The 22,737-nt window shown below is 46.6% G+C and overlaps 1 protein-coding gene across 1 annotated transcript in view; it reads right to left on the reverse strand.

Annotated features, from left to right (window-relative positions):
• The window catches only part of tjp1a (tight junction protein 1a), a gene marked incomplete at its 5' end in the record, with an annotated part of 88,507 nt that overhangs the window by 50,757 nt on the left and 15,013 nt on the right, over window positions 1–22,737 (reverse strand). Inside the window, 3 exon segments of the mRNA XM_084308186.1 lie at window positions 5,319–5,469; window positions 6,442–6,547; window positions 9,487–9,659. Of these exon segments, the coding sequence (XP_084164312.1) occupies window positions 5,319–5,469; window positions 6,442–6,547; window positions 9,487–9,659 (430 nt within the window).

A 22,737-nucleotide genomic window follows, 5' to 3' on the forward strand; every position in this document is an offset into this window, starting at 1 on the left:
AGAGCGAGAGAGAGAGCGAGACACCTTCATCCTTCAGAGAGAGAGAGAGACACCTTTATCCTTCCCAGAAAACTGGGAGTGCTTGACGTCTTTATCTCCACCAGCGCGCCGTGTGACGGTCAGGAAACAACCTACAGCGGGAAAACAATGTCCTGGAAGTCTGAGAGGCGTGTTCTGTACAGCGGAGAGCGAGGACGCAGCAGGCACAGGGGACGAGTCCTCACGTAACACACTGACCCTCGCTCCGGAGTGGGAGGAACACCACCCCCCGTTAGCCGAGGAGAGAGAGGGAGGGACAGGAAGGAATGTGGAGTTTCTGTTCCATGGGGCGTATAAAAAGAGAAGAAGTCACGTCTGAAGGTTTCAGATTAAGAACGTTTTCTTTTCTTTTTTTTGGCACATCCCCCAATTTAGTCGATGAGCCAATTCTGTTCCTGGTCGTTGCGCGCATTGCCCAACTGTCGGTCTGGGGAGGGTGTAGAACTACCACATGCTGCCCTACTGTCTTGTCTGGGGAAGGTGTAGAACTACCACATGCTGCCCTACTGTCTTGTCTGGGGAGGGTGTAGAACTACCACATGCTGTCCTACTGTCTTGTCTGGGGAGGGTGTAGAACTACCACATGCTGCCCTACTGTCTTGTCTGGGGAGGGTGTAGAACTACCACATGCTGCCCTACTGTCGGTCTGGGGAGGGTGTAGACTATCACATGTCTCCTCTGTCGGTCTGGGGAGGGTGTAGACTACCACATGCTGCCCTATGGTCTTGTCTGGGGAGGGTGTAGACTACCACATGCTGCCCTACTGTCGGTCTGGGGAGGGTGTAGACTATCACATGTCTCCTCTGTCGGTCTGGGGAGGGTGTAGACTACCACATGCTGCCCTACTGTCGGTCTGGGGAGGGTGTAGACTACCATATGCTGCCCTACTGTCAGTCTGGGGAGGGTGTAGACTACCACATGCTGCCCTACTGTCAGTCTGGGGAGGGTGTAGACTCACATGCTGCCCTACTGTCGGTCTGGGGAGGGTGTAGACTACCACATGCTGCCCTACTGTCTTGTCTGGGGAGGGTGTAGAACTACCACATGCTGCCCTACTGTCGGTCTGGGGAGGGTGTAGACTACCACATGCTGCCCTACTGTCAGTCTGGGGAGGGTGTAGACTACCACATGCTGCCCTACTGTCGGTCTGGGGAGGGTGTAGACTACCACATGCTGCCCTACTGTCGGTCTGGGGAGGGTGTAGACTACCATATGCTGCCCTACTGTCAGTCTGGGGAGGGTGTAGACTACCACATGCTGCCCTACTGTCGGTCTGGGGAGGGTGTAGACTACCACATGCTGCCCTACTGTCGGTCTGGGGAGGGTGTAGAACTACCACATGCTGCCCTACTGTCGGTCTGGGGAGGGTGTAGACTACCACATGCTGCCCTACTGTCGGTCTGGGGAGGGTGTAGACTACCACATGCTGCCCTACTGTCGGTCTGGGGAGGGTGTAGACTACCACATGCTGCCCTACTGTCTTGTCTGGGGAGGGTGTAGACTACCACATGCTGCCCTACTGTCGGTCTGGGGAGGGTGTAGACTACCATATGCTGCCCTACTGTCGGTCTGGGGAGGGTGTAGACTACCACATGCTGCCCTACTGTCGGTCTGGGGAGGGTGTAGACTACCACATGCTGCCCTACTGTCGGTCTGGGGAGGGTGTAGACTACCACATGCTGTCCTACTGTCGGTCTGGGGAGGGTGTAGACTACCACATGCTGCCTTACTGTCTTGTCTGGGGAGGGTGTAGAACTACCACATGCTGCCCTACTGTCGGTCTGGGGAGGGTGTAGACTACCACATGCTGCCCTACTGTCGGTCTGGGGAGGGTGTAGACTACCACATGCTGCCCTACTGTCGGTCTGGGGAGGGTGTAGACTACCACATGCTGCCCTACTGTCGGTCTGGGGAGGGTGTAGACTACCACATGCTGCCCTACTGTCGGCCTGGGGAGGGTGTAGACTACCACATGCTGCCCTACTGTCGGTCTGGGGAGGGTGTAGAACTACCACATGCTGCCCTACTGTCGGTCTGGGGAGGGTGTAGACTACCACATGCTGCCCTACTGTCGGTCTGGGGAGGGTGTAGACTACCACATGCTGCCCTACTGTCGGTCTGGGGAGGGTGTAGACTACCACATGCTGCCCTACTGTCGGTCTGGGGAGGGTGTAGACTACCACATGCTGCCCCACTGTCAGTCTGGGGAGGGTGTAGACTACCACATGCTGCCCTACCGTCTTCTCTGAAATGTAATTGAGTAAAAGTACAAAGTACACAAACCTAATAATACTTGAGTTAAGTACAAATCCCCCAAAAACAGTACTTAAGTATTGTAACAAAGTACAATTACTCAAGTACTTTACACCTCTGGTGTGTTTATATCACACAGCGAGTGGAGTGACTGACACCTGCGGCGCGTCTTTCTCTGCGGCCCCGGTGTCTTCCGCTAAAGCGCAAAAAAATACTAACTTGGCCTCCAGTGGGTACAGCGGTACAGTCCTGCAGCTTCACTCAGACTAACTTGGCCTCCAGTGGGTACAGCGGTACAGTCCTGCAGCTCTACTCAGACTAACTTGGCCTCCAGTGGGTACAGCGGTACAGTCCTGCAGCTCTACTCAGACTAACTTGGCCTCCAGTGGGTACAGCGGTACAGTCCTGCAGTGTTACTCAGACTAACTTGGCCTCCATTGGGTACAGCGGTACAGTCCTGCAGTGTTACTCAGACTAACTTGGCCTCCAGTGGGTACAGCGGTACAGTCCTGCAGTGTTACTCAGACTAACTTGGCCTCCAGTGGGTACAGCGGTACAGTCCTGCAGCGTTACTCAGACTAACTTGGCCTCCAGTGGGTACAGCGGTACAGTCCTGCAGTGTTACTCAGACTAACTTGGCCTCCAGTGGGTACAGCGGTACAGTCCTGCAGCTTCACTCAGACTAACTTGGCCTCCAGTGGGTACAGCGGTACAGTCCTGCAGTGTTACTCAGACTAACTTGGCCTCCAGTGGGTACAGCGGTACAGTCCTGCAGTGTTACTCAGACTAACTTGGCCTCCAGTGGGTACAGCGGTACAGTCCTGCAGCGTTACTCAGACTAACTTGGCCTCCAGTGGGTACAGCGGTACAGTCCTGCAGTGTTACTCAGACTAACTTGGCCTCCAGTGGGTACAGCGGTACAGTCCTGCAGTGTTACTCAGACTAACTTGGCCTCCAGTGGGTACAGCGGTACAGTCCTGCAGCGTTACTCAGACTAACTTGGCCTCCAGTGGGTACAGCGGTACAGTCCTGCAGTGTTACTCAGACTAACTTGGCCTCCAGTGGGTACAGCGGTACAGTCCTGCAGCGTTACTCAGACTAACTTGGCCTCCAGTGGGTACAGCGGTACAGTCCTGCAGTGTTACTCAGACTAACTTGGCCTCCAGTGGGTACAGCGGTACAGTCCTGCAGTGTTACTCAGACTAACTTGGCCTCCAGTGGGCAGAGCTTTACTCAGACTAACTTGGCCTCCAGTGGGTAGAGCTTTACTCAGACTAACTTGGCCTCCAGTGGGTAGAGCTTTACTCAGACTAACTTGGCCTCCAGTGGGTACAGCGGTACAGTGCTGCAGCTTTACTCAGAGGCTGTGTTTTCCTACATGGCTTTTTACATTTGAACCCTCCTTCAGATGAACAACGATAATAAGTCTGTTTTGACATTTGGAGCGTGAACGTGATCCACGTCACCTGGACGCACCTGACCTCAATCAAATAATCCCCATTGATGGGAAATGAACCCGCCCATACCCCATGCTGATTGGTCCTTGTGCAAGACTAGAAAGCGGGGGGATCTTTGATTAAACACCTGCTATGAGAAGAATAGACGGTCAGAAAAAAAGTTTTTACTTTAACTTTTTAGTACTTTAAAGTACATTTAAAAGTAGAAACTTTTTGACTTTTACTCAAGTGTGTTTTTTAGCCAAATACTCTTGATTTTTACTTGCGTACGATTTTGAGACGGTACCCATACTTTCACTCAACACTAGCACAGCCATAGAGAAAATGTCACTGATTCCCGCCGGAAGGGGTCAGATGACCCCACAGCTTATATGAGAAATATGAGAAAAATAAACAGTGTAAACTATATAATTACCTTTTAATATAAAAATATGAGGTTTACCACAGGTTTGAGTGACAAAAAAATCTAAATAATAAAATAATAATAAATAGAAATATTATAATAATTTTATAATTTTTTTGATGGAAGAGCCACACATTGACGGGCAAAGAGCCACATGCGGCACACGAGCCATGGGTTGGCCACCCCTGCGCTAGACGCTCGCAAAGTGCTGTGACTTTCCACATATATATGTGGAATAACGTTCTAATTACATTTTCCTGAAGTCATTTAGAAATGTCAGAAACCGTGCCAGATAAAACGGGTACTTTTAGGAAAAGTCATTTGAGTGACAGAGCTGGAGCTCGACCGAGTGACGAGGATACATTTATTGAAAATGCCTAGGGGTCATGTGACCCCTTGTCGGCTGTGCTAGTGTTGAGTATAATTTCTGGGTACTTTTTACACCCCCTGCTGGAACACACCAGAGCTGATCCAAGCCGGACATCAAGGGGGGTTTCCATCACTCCGTCAACAACCACGTTACTCCTCTCGTGTCCACCGTCCGCGACAGAAGGACAACTGTGAGCGAACAGTGACCTCCATTGTGCGTTGGCTTCTAAAACAAGGGGAGGTCTGACACCGAGTGTAGCCAGGGCCATGACTCACACACTGACGGATACAATGTCATTCCTAAGATCTCGCTGGGGGGGGGGGAACAAACCCATTGTGGTCGCAGGCAGGGAGAGATAACGGGGAGGGAGGCTGAAGAGCCCCACACAGCCTCATAGTTCCAGCTGCTGAGCGAGCCGGTGTGGCCAGCTATGACTGGACACTCTTTTCACAACAACAACAACAGCAGATGTGCTTTTCCAACTGTATCCATCTGGTACGGACAGTGAGACGATCGCAAGGAGGCGTAACACCGAACGCCAGATAATAACCTTTTGGCGGGGAAAAGGTCCAACATAAAAAAAAAAAATAACACAATCTTCCTCACAGAAACAGTCGAGAACCTCAAAGGGGAAAACTATGTACTGTAATCCTATTTATATTTTCCATCTCTTTATTTGGATGAGAAAGGGTGAACTTTGGCCGAGGTGAGAGACGGTGTAAGTCCAGACATCTGTGTCTGGTGTGGAGGTGAGCCCTGCAGAACATCTGGATGTGGTTTAGAGAGTTTTTAGTACCCTGAGAATCTGGTCTCCCTCCTCGAGCCCCTCCTTGGCCGCGGGGCTGTCCTCCAAGACTCCCGCCACGAAGATACCCACGTCGTTCCCCCCCGCCAGTCTCAGGCCGACGCTCTCGCCCTTCTTGAACTTCACCAGCTTCATACTCGGCCTGCGTGGGGGAGAGGAACACAGAGGACACAGCGGCGGAGTTCAAACGTCAACACGGGCGTCGGATCGTCCAAAAGAGACAGAGACTAGGGATGCACCGGGCCGATATCAGCTATTATGACGCCATCCCGATAAAATTATTGATAGCTCCGATAATAATAATTCTTGGTATTATTATTTTTTTTTACACTTTTTTTTTTTAAACTTTTTTCTTTTCATGTCAACGTTCACGCGCACAATATATGCTTACTTAGGATTTGACTTGATTCAACAACAAAGCAGTCGGGGCAATGGCAAGCCGAAATCGGTCGAAAATGTGGTTATTTGAAGTTTGGATTTTTTATTTTTTTTTACAACTGAGGTAGGTAGATTTTTTTAGAGACTAAAGTACAGAAAAAAGGTACCGTTGGGTACCGGTATCGATTCACAGGTACCGGTACCCATCCCTACTGACAAAGCACAATACCTGTTGGTTTTTAGTTCACTCATTGTTCAGGGAAACACATTGTTAATGACATTGACGGATTGTGAATTTTGTGATCGACTCAAATTATATTTATTTGGAAAATTCACTTTATTTGAAGAGTCAAAACTGTTCTCTTGGCTTTGTTTTGTTCATAGTAGTAACGCTCATGTCATGATAAAACTGGTTAGGTCAAAACTACAGGAATATACATAAAAAACAAACATTATAATACAATAAATATATATATATCGTTATCGGTATCAGTATCGACCTTGAGGAGCAGAAAGTTATCGATATCGGTGCAATATCGTGCACCCCTAAAAGAGACACAAACACACGCAGAGACAGAAAGGAAAAAGAGAAAAGAAAAGAAAAAGGATAGCATGAAGACATGCACACGACACGAGACACAAGAGAGACAACTATCCCTCTCGTCGGTTGGGAAAATGCAGCGTCATAACTACGCTAATACGACGATCCTATGGGAGCGGGCTGGGAGTGTGTTACCTGAGGATGGTGTCGTCGTGGGCAGGGCTGGGCACCGGAGCGTCACCGGGGCTGACGGGCAGGTCTACGTCAGGCTGGCCTGGCTGGGCGTACACCGGCTTTGGTTCTGCAGCAACACAACACAACACAACACATCACTCACAAACCGGGTTTGGTTCTGCAGCAACACAACACAACACTCACACACCGGCTTTGGTTCTGCAGCAACACAACACAACACTCACACACCGGCTTTGGTTCTGCAGCAACACAACACAACACTCACACACCGGCTTTGGTTCTGCAGCAACACAACACAACACTCACACACCGGCTTTGGTTCTGCAGCAAGTGCAACACAACACAACACTCACACACTGGCTTTGGTTCTGCAGCAACACAACACAACACATCACTCACACACTGGCTTTGGTTCTGCACAAACACAACACAACTGTCACAACACATCACTCACACACTGGCTTTGGTTCTACACACACAACACAACACAACACAACACAACACAACACAACACTCACACACTGGCTTTGGTTCTGCACAAACACAACACAACACATCACTCACACACTGGCTTTGGTTCTACACACACAACACAACACAACACTCACACACTGGCTTTGGTTCTGCACAAACACAACACAACACATCACTCACACACTGGCTTTGGTTCTGCACAAACACAACACAACACATCACTCACACACTGGCTTTGGTTCTGCACAAACACAACACAACACAACACTCACACACTGGCTTTGGTTCTGCACAAACACAACACAACACAACACATCACTCACACACTGGGTTTGGTTCTACACAAACACAACACAACACATCACTCACACACTGGGTTTGGTTCTGCACAAACACAACACAACACATCACTCACACACTGGGTTTCGGTTCTACAGAAACACAACACAACACATCACTCACACACTGGGTTTGGTTCTACACAAACACAACACAACACATCACTCACACACTGGGTTTCGGTTCTACACAAACACAACACATCACTCGCACACTGGGTTTCGGTTCTACACAAACACAACACAACACATCACTCACACACTGGGTTTGGTTCTGCACAAACACAACACAACACATCACTCACACACTGGGTTTCGGTTCTACACAAACACAACACAACACATCACTCACACACTGGGTTTCGGTTCTACACAAACACAACACATCACTCGCACACTGGGTTTCGGTTCTACACAAACACAACACAACACATCACTCACACACTGGGTTTGGTTCTACACAAACACAACACAACACATCACTCACACACTGGCTTTGGTTCTACACAAACACAACACAACACATCACTCACACACTGGCTTTGGTTCTGCACAAACACAAACACAACACAACACATCACTCACACACTGGGTTTGGTTCTGCACAAACACAAACACAACACAACACATCACTCGCACACCGGCTTTGGTTCTGCACAAACACAACACATCACTCATAGTGCACACAAGGAAAATCAGTCAGAATAACTATGAAATCAACTCCACTTGTGCAGCTAACAGGCTTCCTTCATGCCCCGTTAGCATTATACAAAAAAGGTACAGTCTGTTGACACCAGAGACGGACAAATATGTAAAACGTCAACATTGTGACAATCATGACAGACTGACAAAAATGTTAAACAGATGCTTGGATTCTTCTCACCAACAATCTATAAAGATATCTGATTTGACGTGTACCCTACTAGTGTGTGTGTGTTTCACCTGCCCTTCCCTACATACAGTATCTATACACCTACTAGTGTGTGTGTGTGTGTGTGTGTGTTTCACCTGCCCTTCCCTACATATCTATACACCTACTAGTGTGTGTGTGTTTCACCTGCCCTTCCCTACATATCCTACTAGTGTGTGTGTGTTTCACCTGCCCTTCCCTACATACAGTATCTATACACCTACTAGTGTGTGTGTGTTTCACCTGCCCTTCCCTACATACAGTATCTATACACCTACTAGTGTGTGTGTGTGTGTGTGTGTGTTCACCTGCCCTTCCCTACATATCTATACACCTACTAGTGTGTGTGTGTTTCACCTGCCCTTCCCTACATATCTATACACCTACTAGTGTGTGTGTGTTTCACCTGCCCTTCCCTACATATCCTACTAGTGTGTGTGTGTTTCACCTGCCCTTCCCTACATACAGTATCTATACACCTACTAGTGTGTGTGTGTTTCACCTGCCCTTCCCTACATACAGTATCTATACACCTACTAGTGTGTGTGTGTGTGTGTGTGTGTGTGTTTCACCTGCCCTTCCCTACATATCTATACACCTACTAGTGTGTGTGTGTTTCACCTGCCCTTCCCTACATATCCTACTAGTGTGTGTGTGTTTCACCTGCCCTTCCCTACATACAGTATCTATACACCTACTAGTGTGTGTGTGTTTCACCTGCCCTTCCCTACATATCCTACTAGTGTGTGTGTGTTTCACCTGCCCTTCCCTACATACAGTATCTATACACCTACTAGTGTGTGTGTGTTTCACCTGCCCTTCCCTACATATCTATACAACTACTAGTGTGTGTGTGTTTCACCTGCCCTTCCCTACATACAGTATCTATACACCTACTAGTGTGTGTGTGTTTCACCTGCCCTTCCCTACATACAGTATCTATACACCTACTAGTGTGTGTGTGTTTCACCTGCCCTTCCCTACATATCTATACAACTACTAGTGTGTGTGTGTTTCACCTGCCCTTCCCTACATACAGTATCTATACACCTACTAGTGTGTGTGTGTTTCACCTGCCCTTCCCTACATACAGTATCTATACACCTACTAGTGTGTGTGTTTCACCTGCCCTTCCCTACATACAGTATCTATACACCTACTAGTGTGTGTGTGTTTCACCTGCCCTTCCCTACATACAGTATCTATACACCGGGCTTTGGCCACCATGAGACCTAATGGTGTCTCCAGTATCCCAGAGCGGTGTGTGTGAGGTGAGAGTGCGGCGGCGGGGACAGAGAGGAGAGGAGGAGAGGAGGGAGGTACCGGGCAGTGGGGGTGAGCTGGGACAGAGAGGAGAGGAGGAGGAGAGGAGGGAGGTACCGGGCAGTGGGGGTGAGCTGGCCTGGTCGCTGGCCTGCGACATGATGCCGTCGTCGGAGCCCTTGAGCGGCGTGGACACGGCCTTGGACACGCGGTCCTCGTCTCGACTCCTGTGGCTGAGGGTGAAACAGAGAACAGGAGGCGCGTTAACACGGCCGTGTTGTGAGTGAGAGGAGGGGGGGGACGGGGGGGACGGGACGTGGTGAGGATGTCTGCAGGGTTCCCACGGACGTTGCAAAAATGAAATTCAAAGACTTTTAAGTACTTTTCCAAGCACTGTTTTTCATTTTCAAGGGTGTCACTCGAAGGATACAATTTACTTTTAAAGGCTGTTTTTTTTTAAGCATCTTCTTGGCCTGCTCGCCAGCTAGAGCACACGAAGAAGAAACGAGGAAAAGCAGTTGGAGAGCAGCGAGAGACAGCGACTAGTCAGATTTGATTAAAACAGAACAAAAAACGATTTCTTGATTCAGAACAATTTGATCATGGATGAAACAAAACATTCAATGCGAATGGTTGATTTGAATTTCAAGGACTTTTTAACCATCTTGTTAAAGAATGGGCTGTTTTCAAGGAATTCCAGACCTTGACCTTTTTATTAAATTTTTTTTATCAAGCACTTTAACACTAGCACAGCCATGGAGAAAATGCCACTGGTTCCCGCCGGGAACGGGTCAGATGACCCGACAGCTTATATGAGAAATATGAGAAAAATAAACAGTGTAAACTATATAATTACCTCTGAATATAAAAACATGAGGTTTACCACAATGAAATGTAGGTTTGAGTGACATAAAAAAGAAAATGTAAATAAAATTATTATAATTTTTCTATTTTTTCTTTTGGATGGAAGAGCCACACATGGACGGGCAAAGAGCCACATGCGGCCCGCGAGCCACGGGTTGGCCACCCCTGCGCTAGAAGCTCGCAAAGTGCTGTGACTTTCGTCTGTTCCAACGGCCCATTATGTGGAATAACGTTCGAATTATATTATTTTCCTGAAGTCATTTTGAAATTTCAGAAACCGTGCCCGATAAACCGGGTACTTTTAGGAAAAGTCATTGAGTGACAAGAGCTGGAGCTCGACCGAGTGACGAGGATACATTTATTGAAAATGCCTAGGGGTCATTTGACCCCTTGTCGGCTGTGCTAGTGTTAAGCACTTCAAGGACCTTGTGCGACCCCCCGTGTCTGAGTGCAGCGCTTCACCGCAGGGTTCCATTACGTTCACCATGAGAGGAGGAGAGCCACCCAGTCTAACGTCACACTGCCATCACTGGATGGAACTGCTGACCTCACCGGTTACAGCATAACAGCACGGTGTGTCTGAGGTCATGCATGCGGCCTCGTTCACACTTAACCCTTACACTACCACACTACCAAAGGGTTAACCCTTTAACTGCGACAATACAGAAGGCTTTCACTGCCACACGGAAGAGACAGGATCCGAGGCACTGGAAAAGTATAGCAGGGAGAATCGGAGTCAGAATCTCCTGAGCCGTTCAGCCATGGTGTAGTCGTGTGACGTGTGTCTGGTGCCAGTGTGTATGGTAGTCAGTGAGCCTGCGGAGCCCAAGGTTGGGTGCTACACAGTGGTGGTGAAGGAGGCAATTTCCCTACCCCTACGTTGTGGGGAGCGCTTTGCGTCTGAGAAAAAGCGCTATATGAATGTAATGAATTATTATTATTATTATTAGTTGAACTCAGCTGCTTACTACAGTAATGTGTTCGTGTGTACTGAAAGGGTGTGTGTGTATTCGTGTGTACTGTAATCATTAGGGATGTCCGATATTATCGGCCGACCGATATTATCGGCAGTAAAATGTGATATCGGAAAATATCGGTATCGGTTTAAAAACAAAAAAAACGATAACAATATTTGTTATATATATATCCAGAGAAATTATTAGTTACCTGAAATTATTCAGTTTTTTGGACGGGGAAACCCTGCATATATCGGTATCGGTTGATATCGGTATCGGAAATTAAGAGTTGGACAATATCGGAATATCGGTATCGGTAAAAAAGCCAATATCGAGCATCCCTAGTAATCATTTTAAATCACTGCTCAAAACGCACCTCTTTCCCCTGGTTTTTGACCAGAGTTAGCCTGCCACTTTTGCTGCTACTCTGGACTTTACATAAAATGTCTTCTCTTTTATATTGCACCTCGTTTCTTGATTTCTTTTCTTAATTGTACAGTACCTTGTCTGTAATTTGTGTATTTTTTTTACTTATTACTGTAGTGTATGTGTTTGTATCACGTCCCTGTAAAGCACTTTGGTTTGGCTTTAGTCATCATTTGTCAAACGTGCTATAGAAATAAAGAGGACTTGACTCGACTACTGAAAGGGTGCGTGTCTACTTGAAGAAGGATATCCATCCTCTGACATGACCAGGAGGAGGATGCTAAGGAGCCCCCGAGGGGAAGCGGCGCGGCCCCGTGGGCCCGGTGATAAGGGCACAGCGGGCCCGTAGTGGAGGATGGGACAACAATACGTAGTTAAAAACGAGGATGTCCAGCTGCCAGTCAGGAACTCTCTGGCCTCTTCACGTCCATCTGCCCCATTGATTAGGGGCGGGAATCACCGGAGAGAGGCCTCACGGTACCACACCATCACCATACTTAAGTCACGGTGCCATAGTGTTGCGATTCAGAATATATCGCGATAACGCTGAGTATTGCGATATTAATATTGCGATATATTGTGATTTATTACCTTTTTTCAACTGCAAAGTAAAACTTTGTCAACATGGTTTATCTAATAAAATAAAGTTTTCAGTCTGTTCATCTCACTTCAATCATTTTTATTGCAGCAAATGGGATTTTCTCAAGCAGACGGATGTAAACGCTGTCATCTGTGTTGCATGTACCTGACAAACTGAACTGTTTGTATTACAGTCATATTCCAACTTAACTGAATGCACACGTGTGTGTGTGTGTGTGTGTGTGCGTGTGTGTGTGTGCGCGTGTGTGTGTGTGGACTACTGTACTATTACAGGTATTGAAATGAACAATGCAACTTCCTTATACAAAAATTTAATAAGTTATGCAGCCCCAGAGCCCTTCAGCAACTGGGGGGTTTGAAATAAAATGACTGTTAAATTGAAATTATATAAAACATGTACTCTTAAATTTAAATATATATATATATATATAATACTTAAAAAAAAATGTGGATAAAAAAAAATACTTGGCGTCCTTGCATCGATACAGTATCGCGATACTATACTGTATCGATATTTTCCCCCACCACTACCCATTAGCATGTTCTTTATCGAGACGAGGGACACAGTAGACATGGGGGCTGTGTCAGAAATCTTTTTATTTTTTTGCTGCCAGCGCCTTTCTGCCATTAGTTTCTAGGGTAAAGACGCGCGTTTTAGCGCTCTCTCTCGGCAGCTAGCGTTTTCTGGCGGAGGAGCGCTCTGGGCGCCTGGAGGACAAAATGTTTCAACATTTTGGAGAGGTGCGGCGCTCATCAATGTCACTTTTTTCGACCGACCAATCAAAATCGAGGAAGTGGCGGGACTAAAAAGATCAACAAACATGGCAGAGGAGAGGCTGATTCTTGCGGTGTCTGACGACCCGGTAATATACGGCCTATACTAAGGTATATATGACCTACTATAACGCAACAATAAGCACTCCGTGCGCTTTGGAAGCGATCTGGGCATTAATATTTTTAATATCCAAAGCGCTGCGCCTTGAAAAAAAAATGCTTTCTGTGGACACGGCGCCATAGGCTACGATGTTCTGGTAGGAACGTGTGTAGGATTTTTAAATGTTACTTGTCCTTTCGGACAAGTTTATGTTTTTGTAGGTTTTGTTTATTGATTTTTGCTCTTGGAATTTTGGAAGACATTCGGCAAAGATCACCGGGTCCGGAAGCCAAACCCGGGCCGGCCGCGTTGCACCGTAGTGCTGTATGCGGTGCGCCGCTCGGGCGCCCCGTGTGTAGGATTTGATCCTAGACCAGCGTGTGTTCAGCTGTGCAGCCGCTGTCACTGGCAGAGTGCGTCTGGAGCAGAACATCGTCGTGACGCCACGGCTCTGCCCTCCTTCACAACAGACACCAGGTGCATCACGTCACACACAGGCTGAACCACCACCCGACCCACGCTAGGAAGAGCACACAGGGGGAACAGCATGCTGGGAATAAGAGAGAGAGCGAGAGAGAGAGAGAGAGAGAGAGAGAGAGAGAGAGAGAGAGAGAGAGAGAGATCACTAGAGCAAGTGTGGTCTGTGACCAGACACTAGAAAATGCTGTGAAGTCCAAGTCTGTGTATCTGAACAAAAAAAGAGGGGGGGGGGATATATATATTAGGGCTGAAACTAACGATTATTTTGGTAGTCGACTAATCTGTAGATTATTTTTTCGATTAGTCGACTAATCTAACTATTATTTCTGTCACACCCTCCATCTCTGCTTCCTGTGGGCGCGGCTCCTTTTCCGGGCTCTAAGCAGACTTCTTAGCTTAACATAACAGACGACAGTACGTTTGGGGGAACTAATGGGATAACTGGGGTTGCAACAAACGTGCAACTAGGGCTAAAAACACAATGAAATAAAATAATAATAATAATAATAATAATAATAATAATAATAATAATAATAATAATAATAATAATAATAATAATAATAATAATAATAATAATAATAATAATAATAATAATAATAAATAATATATCCTTCTTAGCAGACTTCTTAGCTTAACATCCCAGGGAACTAATGGGATAACTGGGGATGTTGTTTGCTCCTGACAAGAGTCTCAAAGTCTGGGGTGATGGTAGACAAAGCAACTCTGAGGTCATGCTCAATGTCCAATCTGTTCCTCTGCTCTGTGTTCAGCTGGACCAGAGCTGAGAAGCCACTTTCACAAAGATAGGTAGTGTAAACAAAAAAAATTAAAGTATAAAGAAAAATATATATATATATTTTTTATTTATTTTTAAATACGACGCAAAAAATTCGGCGTCGACGAGTTTTTATGATCGACGTCGTCGATTATGTCGACTAATTGTTGCAGCCCTAATATATATATAGTGTGTGTGTGTGTGTGTGTGTGTGTGTGTGTGTGTGTGTGTGTGTGCGCGTGTGCGTGTGTGTGTGTGTTTAACAGGCTAGAAAAGCTGTGCTGCTTAGAACAATGGTTGAATTCCAGTGTGGCCACGTGACCAGGGGCTGGCAGCCTGGCACAGGGCCTGGCACAGGGCCTGGCACAGGGCTCGAGTTGTATTCAGCAGCTTCCTCTCAGGAATGTGGAGGTGTAAACCGTGCCACCATCTTACAACCTGCCCCGATGGGGCACACACACTCCCACACACACCATCTTACACCCTGCCCCGATGGGGCACACACACTCCCACACACACCATCTTACACCCTGCTCCGATGGGGCACACACACTCCCACACACACCATCTTACACCCTGCTCCGATGGGGCACACACACCATCTTACACCCTGCTCCGATGGGACACACACACTCCCACACACACCATCTTACACCCTGCTCCGTCAGGACACACACACTCCCACACACACCATCTTACACCCTGCTCCGATGGGACACACACTCCCACACACACCATCTTACACCCTGCTCCGTCAGGACACACACACACTCCCACACACACCATCTTACACCCTGCTCCGATGGGGCACACACACTCCCACACACACCATCTTACACCCTGCTCCGATGGGGCACACACACTCCCACACACACCATCTTACACCCTGCTCCGATGGGACACACACACTCCCACACACACCATCTTACACCCTGCTCCGTCAGGACACACACACTCCCACACACACCATCTTACACCCTGCTCCGATGGGACACACACTCCCACACACACCATCTTACACCCTGCTCCGTCAGGACACACACACACTCCCACACACACCATCTTACACCCTGCCCCGTTGGGACACACACACTCCCACACACACCATCTTACACCCTGCCCCGTTGGGACACACACACTCCCACACACACCATCTTACACCCTGCCCCGATGGGACACACACACTCCCACACACACCATCTTACACCCTGCCCCGTTGGGACACACACACTCTCACACACACCATCTTACACCCTGCCCCGATGGGACACACACACTCCCACACACACCATCTTACACCCTGCCCCGATGGGACACACACACACCATCTTACACCCTGCCCCGATGGGACACACTCCCACACACACCATCTTACACCCTGCCCCGATGGGACACACACACACCATCTTACACCCTGCCCCGTTAGGACACACACACTCCCACACACACCATCTTACACCCTGCCCCGATGGGACACACACACACTCCCACACACACCATCTTACACCCTGAGCACGTTTTAGTTTTCTCTGAGATGTCTTCGTTTGTTGTTTTATTGATATTTGTTATTGTTCTATATTAGAAAATTTGACATACTTATTGGTTTGTATGTCTGATTTTGATTGGTTTAATGTTCTATAATTGTTTGTATATTTTATTGGTGTTTTATTGATATTTGTTTTGTTTTTAGGTTGTTTTATTGATTATTCTTGTTTAATTTTATATGTTTGGATCCAGACCCCAGGAAGAATAGTCGCTGCTGAGGCAGTGACTAATAGGGATCTGAAATAAAGAAATAAAGAAATAAATCTTACACCCTGCTCCGTTAGGACACACACACACACACACACACTCGGGGACACAGACTGTGTAGGAAAACCTCACATCTCTCTACACAACGTTTATTTCATTTGTATTTATTTTCTTTAGGAAGCGAGAAATATTATCCAATCTTCTGATTGGTTTTGAAATGGGTTTCATGTGCCCGGGGATATCATGACGCGCGCGCACATGCACACGCACACGCACACGCAATCTACCCAACAGCTCTCAACATCCTTCAGTGGTATTCTGGGCATTGATCTGTGCCGTCCTGTACAACAGAAGCAGAATGGCCTGTGTGTGTGCGTGTGTGTGTGTGTGCGCATGTGCGTGCGTGTGTGTGCGCGTGTGCGTGTGTGTGTGTGTGCGCGTTGTGTGCGTGAGAGAGGGGTTTGTCGTGCAGGGAGGGATAATGAAAGCTGCAGCCTGAGGATGAATAACAGACTTCTAATCTGAGAGAGAGAAAGTGTGAAAAAGAGAAAAATGAGAGAGAGCGAGAGAGAGAGCGAGAGAGAGAGAGATAGAGTGAAAGAGAGAGCAAAAGAGAAAGCGAGTGAGAGATAGAGAAAGTGAAAGAGCGAGAGAGAGAGAGAGTGAAAGAGAGAGAGAGTGAGAGAGAGCAAGAGAGAGAATTGTGGCCGTGGGTACTGTGGCCTAAATCTGCTGTGGCTCACTCAAGCCAGGGTGGTGTAATAACCTTAACCCTAACCCAGGGTGGTGCTAAAAAGAAAAGGCTACACACATTTGACAGAATGCTTTGTCCAATCCTCCTTGCTTTTAAAGACATTCTTAAAGCATATGTGTGCGTGTGTATGAGAGAGAGAGAGAGAGAGAGAGAGAGAGAGAGAGAGAGAGAGAGAGAGAGAGAGAGACAGAGACAGAGACAGAGACAGAGACAGAGACAGAGACAGAGACAGAGACAGAGACAGAGAGAGAGAGAGAGAGAGAGAGAGAGAGAGAGAGAGAGAGAGAGAGAGAGAGAGCGAGAGCGAGAGAGAGAGAGAGAGAGAGGGGGGGGGGGGTCTGGCTGCAGGTACCTCTATCTATTCTAGACAATACTGTATGTGCACATCGAGGTTTAGATTATTATTATTATCATTTTTATTTATTTTTTTTAATACCATAATAGTCCCTGGTAAATCAAATTGAAGTCATAACACACCATACTATAAGGCTGAATGATTTGGAGAAATGATCCAAATGTGATTATTTTGACTGATTGCAATATGATTCATGATATTGGGAGGGAATGATCATTTTTGTGTAATTCTTCAAATTTTCTATGAAAAACATTAAAATGATCATGGTGTGATTTCTGCTTGGATCTGTACCAAACACAGGTGTTTTCTTAATACTGTAGGTCCACGGCTCCACAGTGCTTCATTTAGACACACATTTTACCCATTTTACGGATATTGCGCAAGATCATATTGCGATTTCAATGACGTTTAGATTAAATTGTTTAGCCCTAGTGTACACATGATGAAAATAAAGCCATATGTAGTTTCACAGATTTAACTGGATATACAAGAATCTCCATAATAATAATAATTAAAAAAAAAACATCAACAGTAACAAAATGCAGCCTCCCACAAACACGTCTATTGTACACAAGAAAAAAAAAATGTATCCGACAAAAGGGCACAAAAATGTATTACTCACATAAATGTCTCGGTTAGTTGGACCATGATGACGCTTTAACAAGAGGACTGTGAGTTTAATTCCCCAAAATGGCAACGTATAAGGAGCTAGTCCGGTGTGTGAGAGGTGAACGTCAGAGAGAGCGACGGCATGGAATGATGTCTTGTCGCGGGGATGGGGAAAGAGGAATGCCACTCAGCTGCCCTACAGTCAATCAGACGACTCCGTCAACCATCTGGCTCAGGGCAAAGCTCTGTGGGAAGTATGTCACATTCCTCTTTCCCCCCTGTCCTGTACTGGAAGATAATAACTACAGGCTCTTGCATCACACTACTACTACTGCTGCTACTGCTATAGCCACAACTACACAAACACTGGCTATTCTTTGCAGACTTACCAGGCAAACAAAGGCATGTAATACTACACAGTAGCAACACTACTTTATGCACGCACACACACACACACACACACACACGGGGTGGGAATCACCAGAGGCCCCCACGATAGGATATTAATAACATGATATAACATGATGCGATTTTGCGTTGCATTGCCGTTTTTCACCTGTAAATTGTGTCCCCAACAGAAAACGTTGTCAACATGTGCAAAAGACATGCATGTTATGTTTCCTGCCGCTGCCCGTGACCAAGGTGCGGGCATCACGCCTGGAGCTGGTCCGCCCGCGGGGCACCGCGTTAGGACGGGTCACATGCAGAGAATGAATTTCCCCCAAGGGGACGAATAAATGGTTCAACTTAACTTGAATTTTTTTTATATATTTATGCTACATCTGTTTTTATCTAATAAAGTTTTCAGGCTATCATTTCTATTGCAGCGAAATGGGATTATTTTGTGTGTTTTATCCCTTTTTTTTTTAAATGTTTTTATGCCTTGTTTTTTAATTGCCTATGTTTTTAAAGTATGTTTTTACTCTGTAGCACTCTGAGATTTGGTTTCCAAATGTAGAGTGAATAATAATATCGAATGCATTATTATTATTGGTATTATCTAGAGAACATTAAAAAAAATTGATCAATGCTTGGTGTCCATGTATCGATACAACATTGTCGCGCAAAATATTGCGATACTATGCTGTATCGACCCCCCCCCCCCCCCCCCACCCCTAACACTCACACACGCACAATAATTAGGTGAACATTTAGTCTGAAAGAGAGACGGGGGGGGGGGGGGGGGGGGGGGGAGACTACACCGAGGGAGGAGGCACATACTGCCAGAGTGCACCAGATGGACGAGGAAACTTACAGCGGCAGTAATCGTTGTAAGAGTGAACCTGCTTTGAACCTGCATTGAGACAAGTGTGGGTTACTGCACAGTTTAAAACATCACAGGACTGACCAATGGCAGCGCTGTAGCAGAGGTTACTGTAGTGGCGTCATGACGAACACGCAGCTAGAAAGCGACACAGCAACAGCACATTGAAGTGAGGGTCACTACTGCAGGGTTTCAGTGAGACTATGGGGTCTATGATGCAACAACGCACTGCTGGACCGCTAGCATCACATTGTGAGTAATGTAGATCTGCTAGACAACTAGCATCACATTGTGAGTAATGTAGATCTACTAGACAGCTAGCATCACATTGTGAGTAATGTAGATCTACTAGACAGCTAGCATCACATTGTGAGTAATGTAGATCTACTAGACAGCTAGCATCACATTGTGAGTAATGTAGATCTGCTAGACAACTAGCATCACATTGTGAGTAATGTAGATCTACTAGACAGCTAGCATCACATTGTGAGTAATGTAGATCTACTAGACAGCTAGCATCACATTGTGAGTAATGTAGATCTGCTAGACAGCTAGCATCACAATGTGAGTAATGTAGATCTGCTAAACAGCTAGCATCACATTGTGAGTAATGTAGATCTGCTAGACAGCTAGCATCACATTGTGAGTAATGTAGATCTGCTAGACAGCTAGCATCACATTGTGAGTAACAGATCTACTAGACAGCTAGCATCACATTGTGAGTAACAGATCTACTAGACAGCTAGCATCACATTGTGAGTAATGTAGATCTACTAGACAGCTAGCATCACATTGTGAGTAACAGATCTACTAGACAGCTAGCATCACATTGTGAGTAACAGATCTACTAGACAGCTAGCATCACATTGTGAGTAACAGATCTACTAGACAGCTAGCATCACATTGTGAGTAATACAGACCTGCTAGACAGCTAGCATCCCATTGTAGGGGTGGGACAATACGAGTAACGATATGATACTGTGATGAATTTGGCCCTTGCTAACTATAATATCGCAATATCTGTGATAATCGAGAAAGAAATAGAATCTATGATACATCACGATATCTGTGTAACTGAAGAAGGAAAAATACCCATAAAAAGGTAGAAAAGCAGGAATTATGCATTTATCTACAGAATTGACCATTTCGACATGCAAGCGTATCCGATTATTTAGGGTGCATCACAAACTGGCCAAAATGTATATGAAACAATGTACAACAAATTGCATAGCGTCTCTTTAACACACTAATCGCAACTTGATAATTATTAACTATTAAGTATGTCCCCAATGGATAACTTTGTTACCATCTTCAATAAAAAAATATATAATGTACATCATCCGTTTTATCTAATAATAAGATAACGTTTTCACCTCACCTCATTCCAATAATTTTTATTGCTGTGAAAATTTCGTATATCAATTTTTGTGTCCCACCCCTATCGCATGGCGAGTGATGCAGACCTGCTAGACCTTCGCTAATAACGTTTCTTTTCCCAGCTAAATGTACGCTATAGTAAGTGGCACCCTAGGTACAAAGCCCTGCTACAGGGGCGACAGTGGCTCAGGAGGAGGTTGAGCGGTCGTCTGGTAGTCAGAAGGTCCCCGGTTCGATTCCCGTTGCTCCCGGGCAGCGCGTCGTCGATGAGTCCTTGGAGCAAGACGCTTAATGTCTGATTTAACAATTATTATTATATATTTTTTTTTGGATGATTCCATTTTTTTTTTATCATTCCATTGGGCCTGTGGGGGGTGCTTAATGTCCGATAAAAAAATTAATTGCATTCGACAGAGATTGGCAGTCGACTACGGCTCCTTTCGATCGATTAGACGACTAGTCGAGGTCACAGCCCTACTACTACGAGCTGGGCTTCACAGCAGGCTCGGCAGTAACAGATCTGACGCGGGCCGGTCGGGCAGTAAGCCCTCAACGAGGATGATCTGGGGCCACCCGTCACAGTTCCTGTCTCTCCACCCTCTCCCAACAGTGATCTACCCCCTGGCTAATTACTGTGACCAGAGACCGCAGCTCTCCGCAGCCTCTGGCGTCAACAGCATCAGCCTTGTTGTCCCAAAACGAGCTCCCGTCTCACCACCCAATCCTGTCCTATCAGCTGACGGCCCCATAACCCTGCTGTCCAATAAAGTCAAAGTCTCAAGAGAACCATCCATCCAACCAGCTCAGTCTCTCTGAATACAGTCTACGGAGAGAGCTCTCTGTCCTCCGGCACTGTCCAATCAGAGACGAGCTGTCGGGTCTGTCTCCGTCAGGACGCTGTGTCTGTGTCACACGTCTACTACCGTGTGTCTACGTCGCCGGCGGCTACTGTACAGGGAGCTACGAAGCCTCTCGACTACGACACACACTAGGGCTAGTATGTACTGAAGGCAAACTTACTGTAGCCTCCAACTGGTCGGGGTCACAGAGACAAAAACATACACAAACAAACGCATGAATAACAGAGAAAGAGATCATGGACATCGACTTGAGGAAATTAAATGAAAGAATCATGAAGAATCATGTCACAGAGGCGTTATAGAAGGTATTGTAAGCGTGACAAAAAATCTCTTATAATCATAAACACAGGGCTCCTTTCCAGTAGTGATGAGGAGTAGATTGTGTAGGTGATTTGTCATCCCTTCCACCTTAATTGACTGATATCATCAATCCCTGTCTCCTGAGCCGTTCAGCCACTAGTGTGTGTAGTGTGTAGTAGTAGTAGTGTGATGTGTGCCGGGTGCCAGTGTGTGTATGGCAGCCATTGAGCCTGCATAGCCCCAAGGTTGGGTGCTACCAGTGGTGGTGAAGGAGGCAATTTCCCTAAAACCCTACATTGTGGGGAGCACTTTGAGTGTCTAGAAAAGCGCTATATAAATGTAATGAATTATTATTATTATTGTCTGTGTTGCTCTATAGAGGAGTTAAATAGGGATGCACCCATGCTACTGGTGTTGATAGTGTTGAGAACTGAACAGGATGTATTGGTCAACACAGTTAGTACGGACATTTACATTTAGTCATTTAGCTGATGCTTTTATCCAAAGCGACTTACATGTTCTGTACGCCACCCCAGCACTGTTACTAAACGACACCAGCGCTTGTTAATGGGTCGGGACTCAAAATGGGTCTCTATATGCATCAAAGAGCTTGGGTCCGCCGGGACGAGACCAAGTGAATGTTAGTACTTGGTTGAACATGTGCATATATATATAAATTTTTTTTGTATTATATTTTTTCCCCCCTTTTTCCATTTTTCTCCCATCCCAATGTTAATCGTTATGCCAATTCCCAATCCCCCTACCTGGTCGTTGCGCACTATACCCCCTACCGTCGGTCCGGGAGGGCGGAGACTATCACATGCTTCCTCCGACACATGTGTAGCCAGCTCACCGCTTTTTTTCACCTGGCAGCGCGGACTCTCACTGGGTGAGTGTAACGTGTCGGACCTCCCCCAGATCCTTCCCTCGCTGTGCAGGCGCCCCGACCGAACTGTAGGAGTCGCTGTTTTACAACGACCAGGACCCACCCCACTGGTGTGTCAGTATGGACGGTCGGCCAAGCCGGAGGCTCCACACACAGCTGGATTCGATCCCACTGGCTCT

The sequence above is a fragment of the Notolepis coatsorum genome (genome assembly GCF_963971535.1).
Source record: "Notolepis coatsorum genome assembly, chromosome: 2".
In the NCBI taxonomy this organism is placed as follows: Eukaryota; Metazoa; Chordata; class Actinopteri; order Aulopiformes; family Paralepididae; genus Notolepis; species Notolepis coatsorum.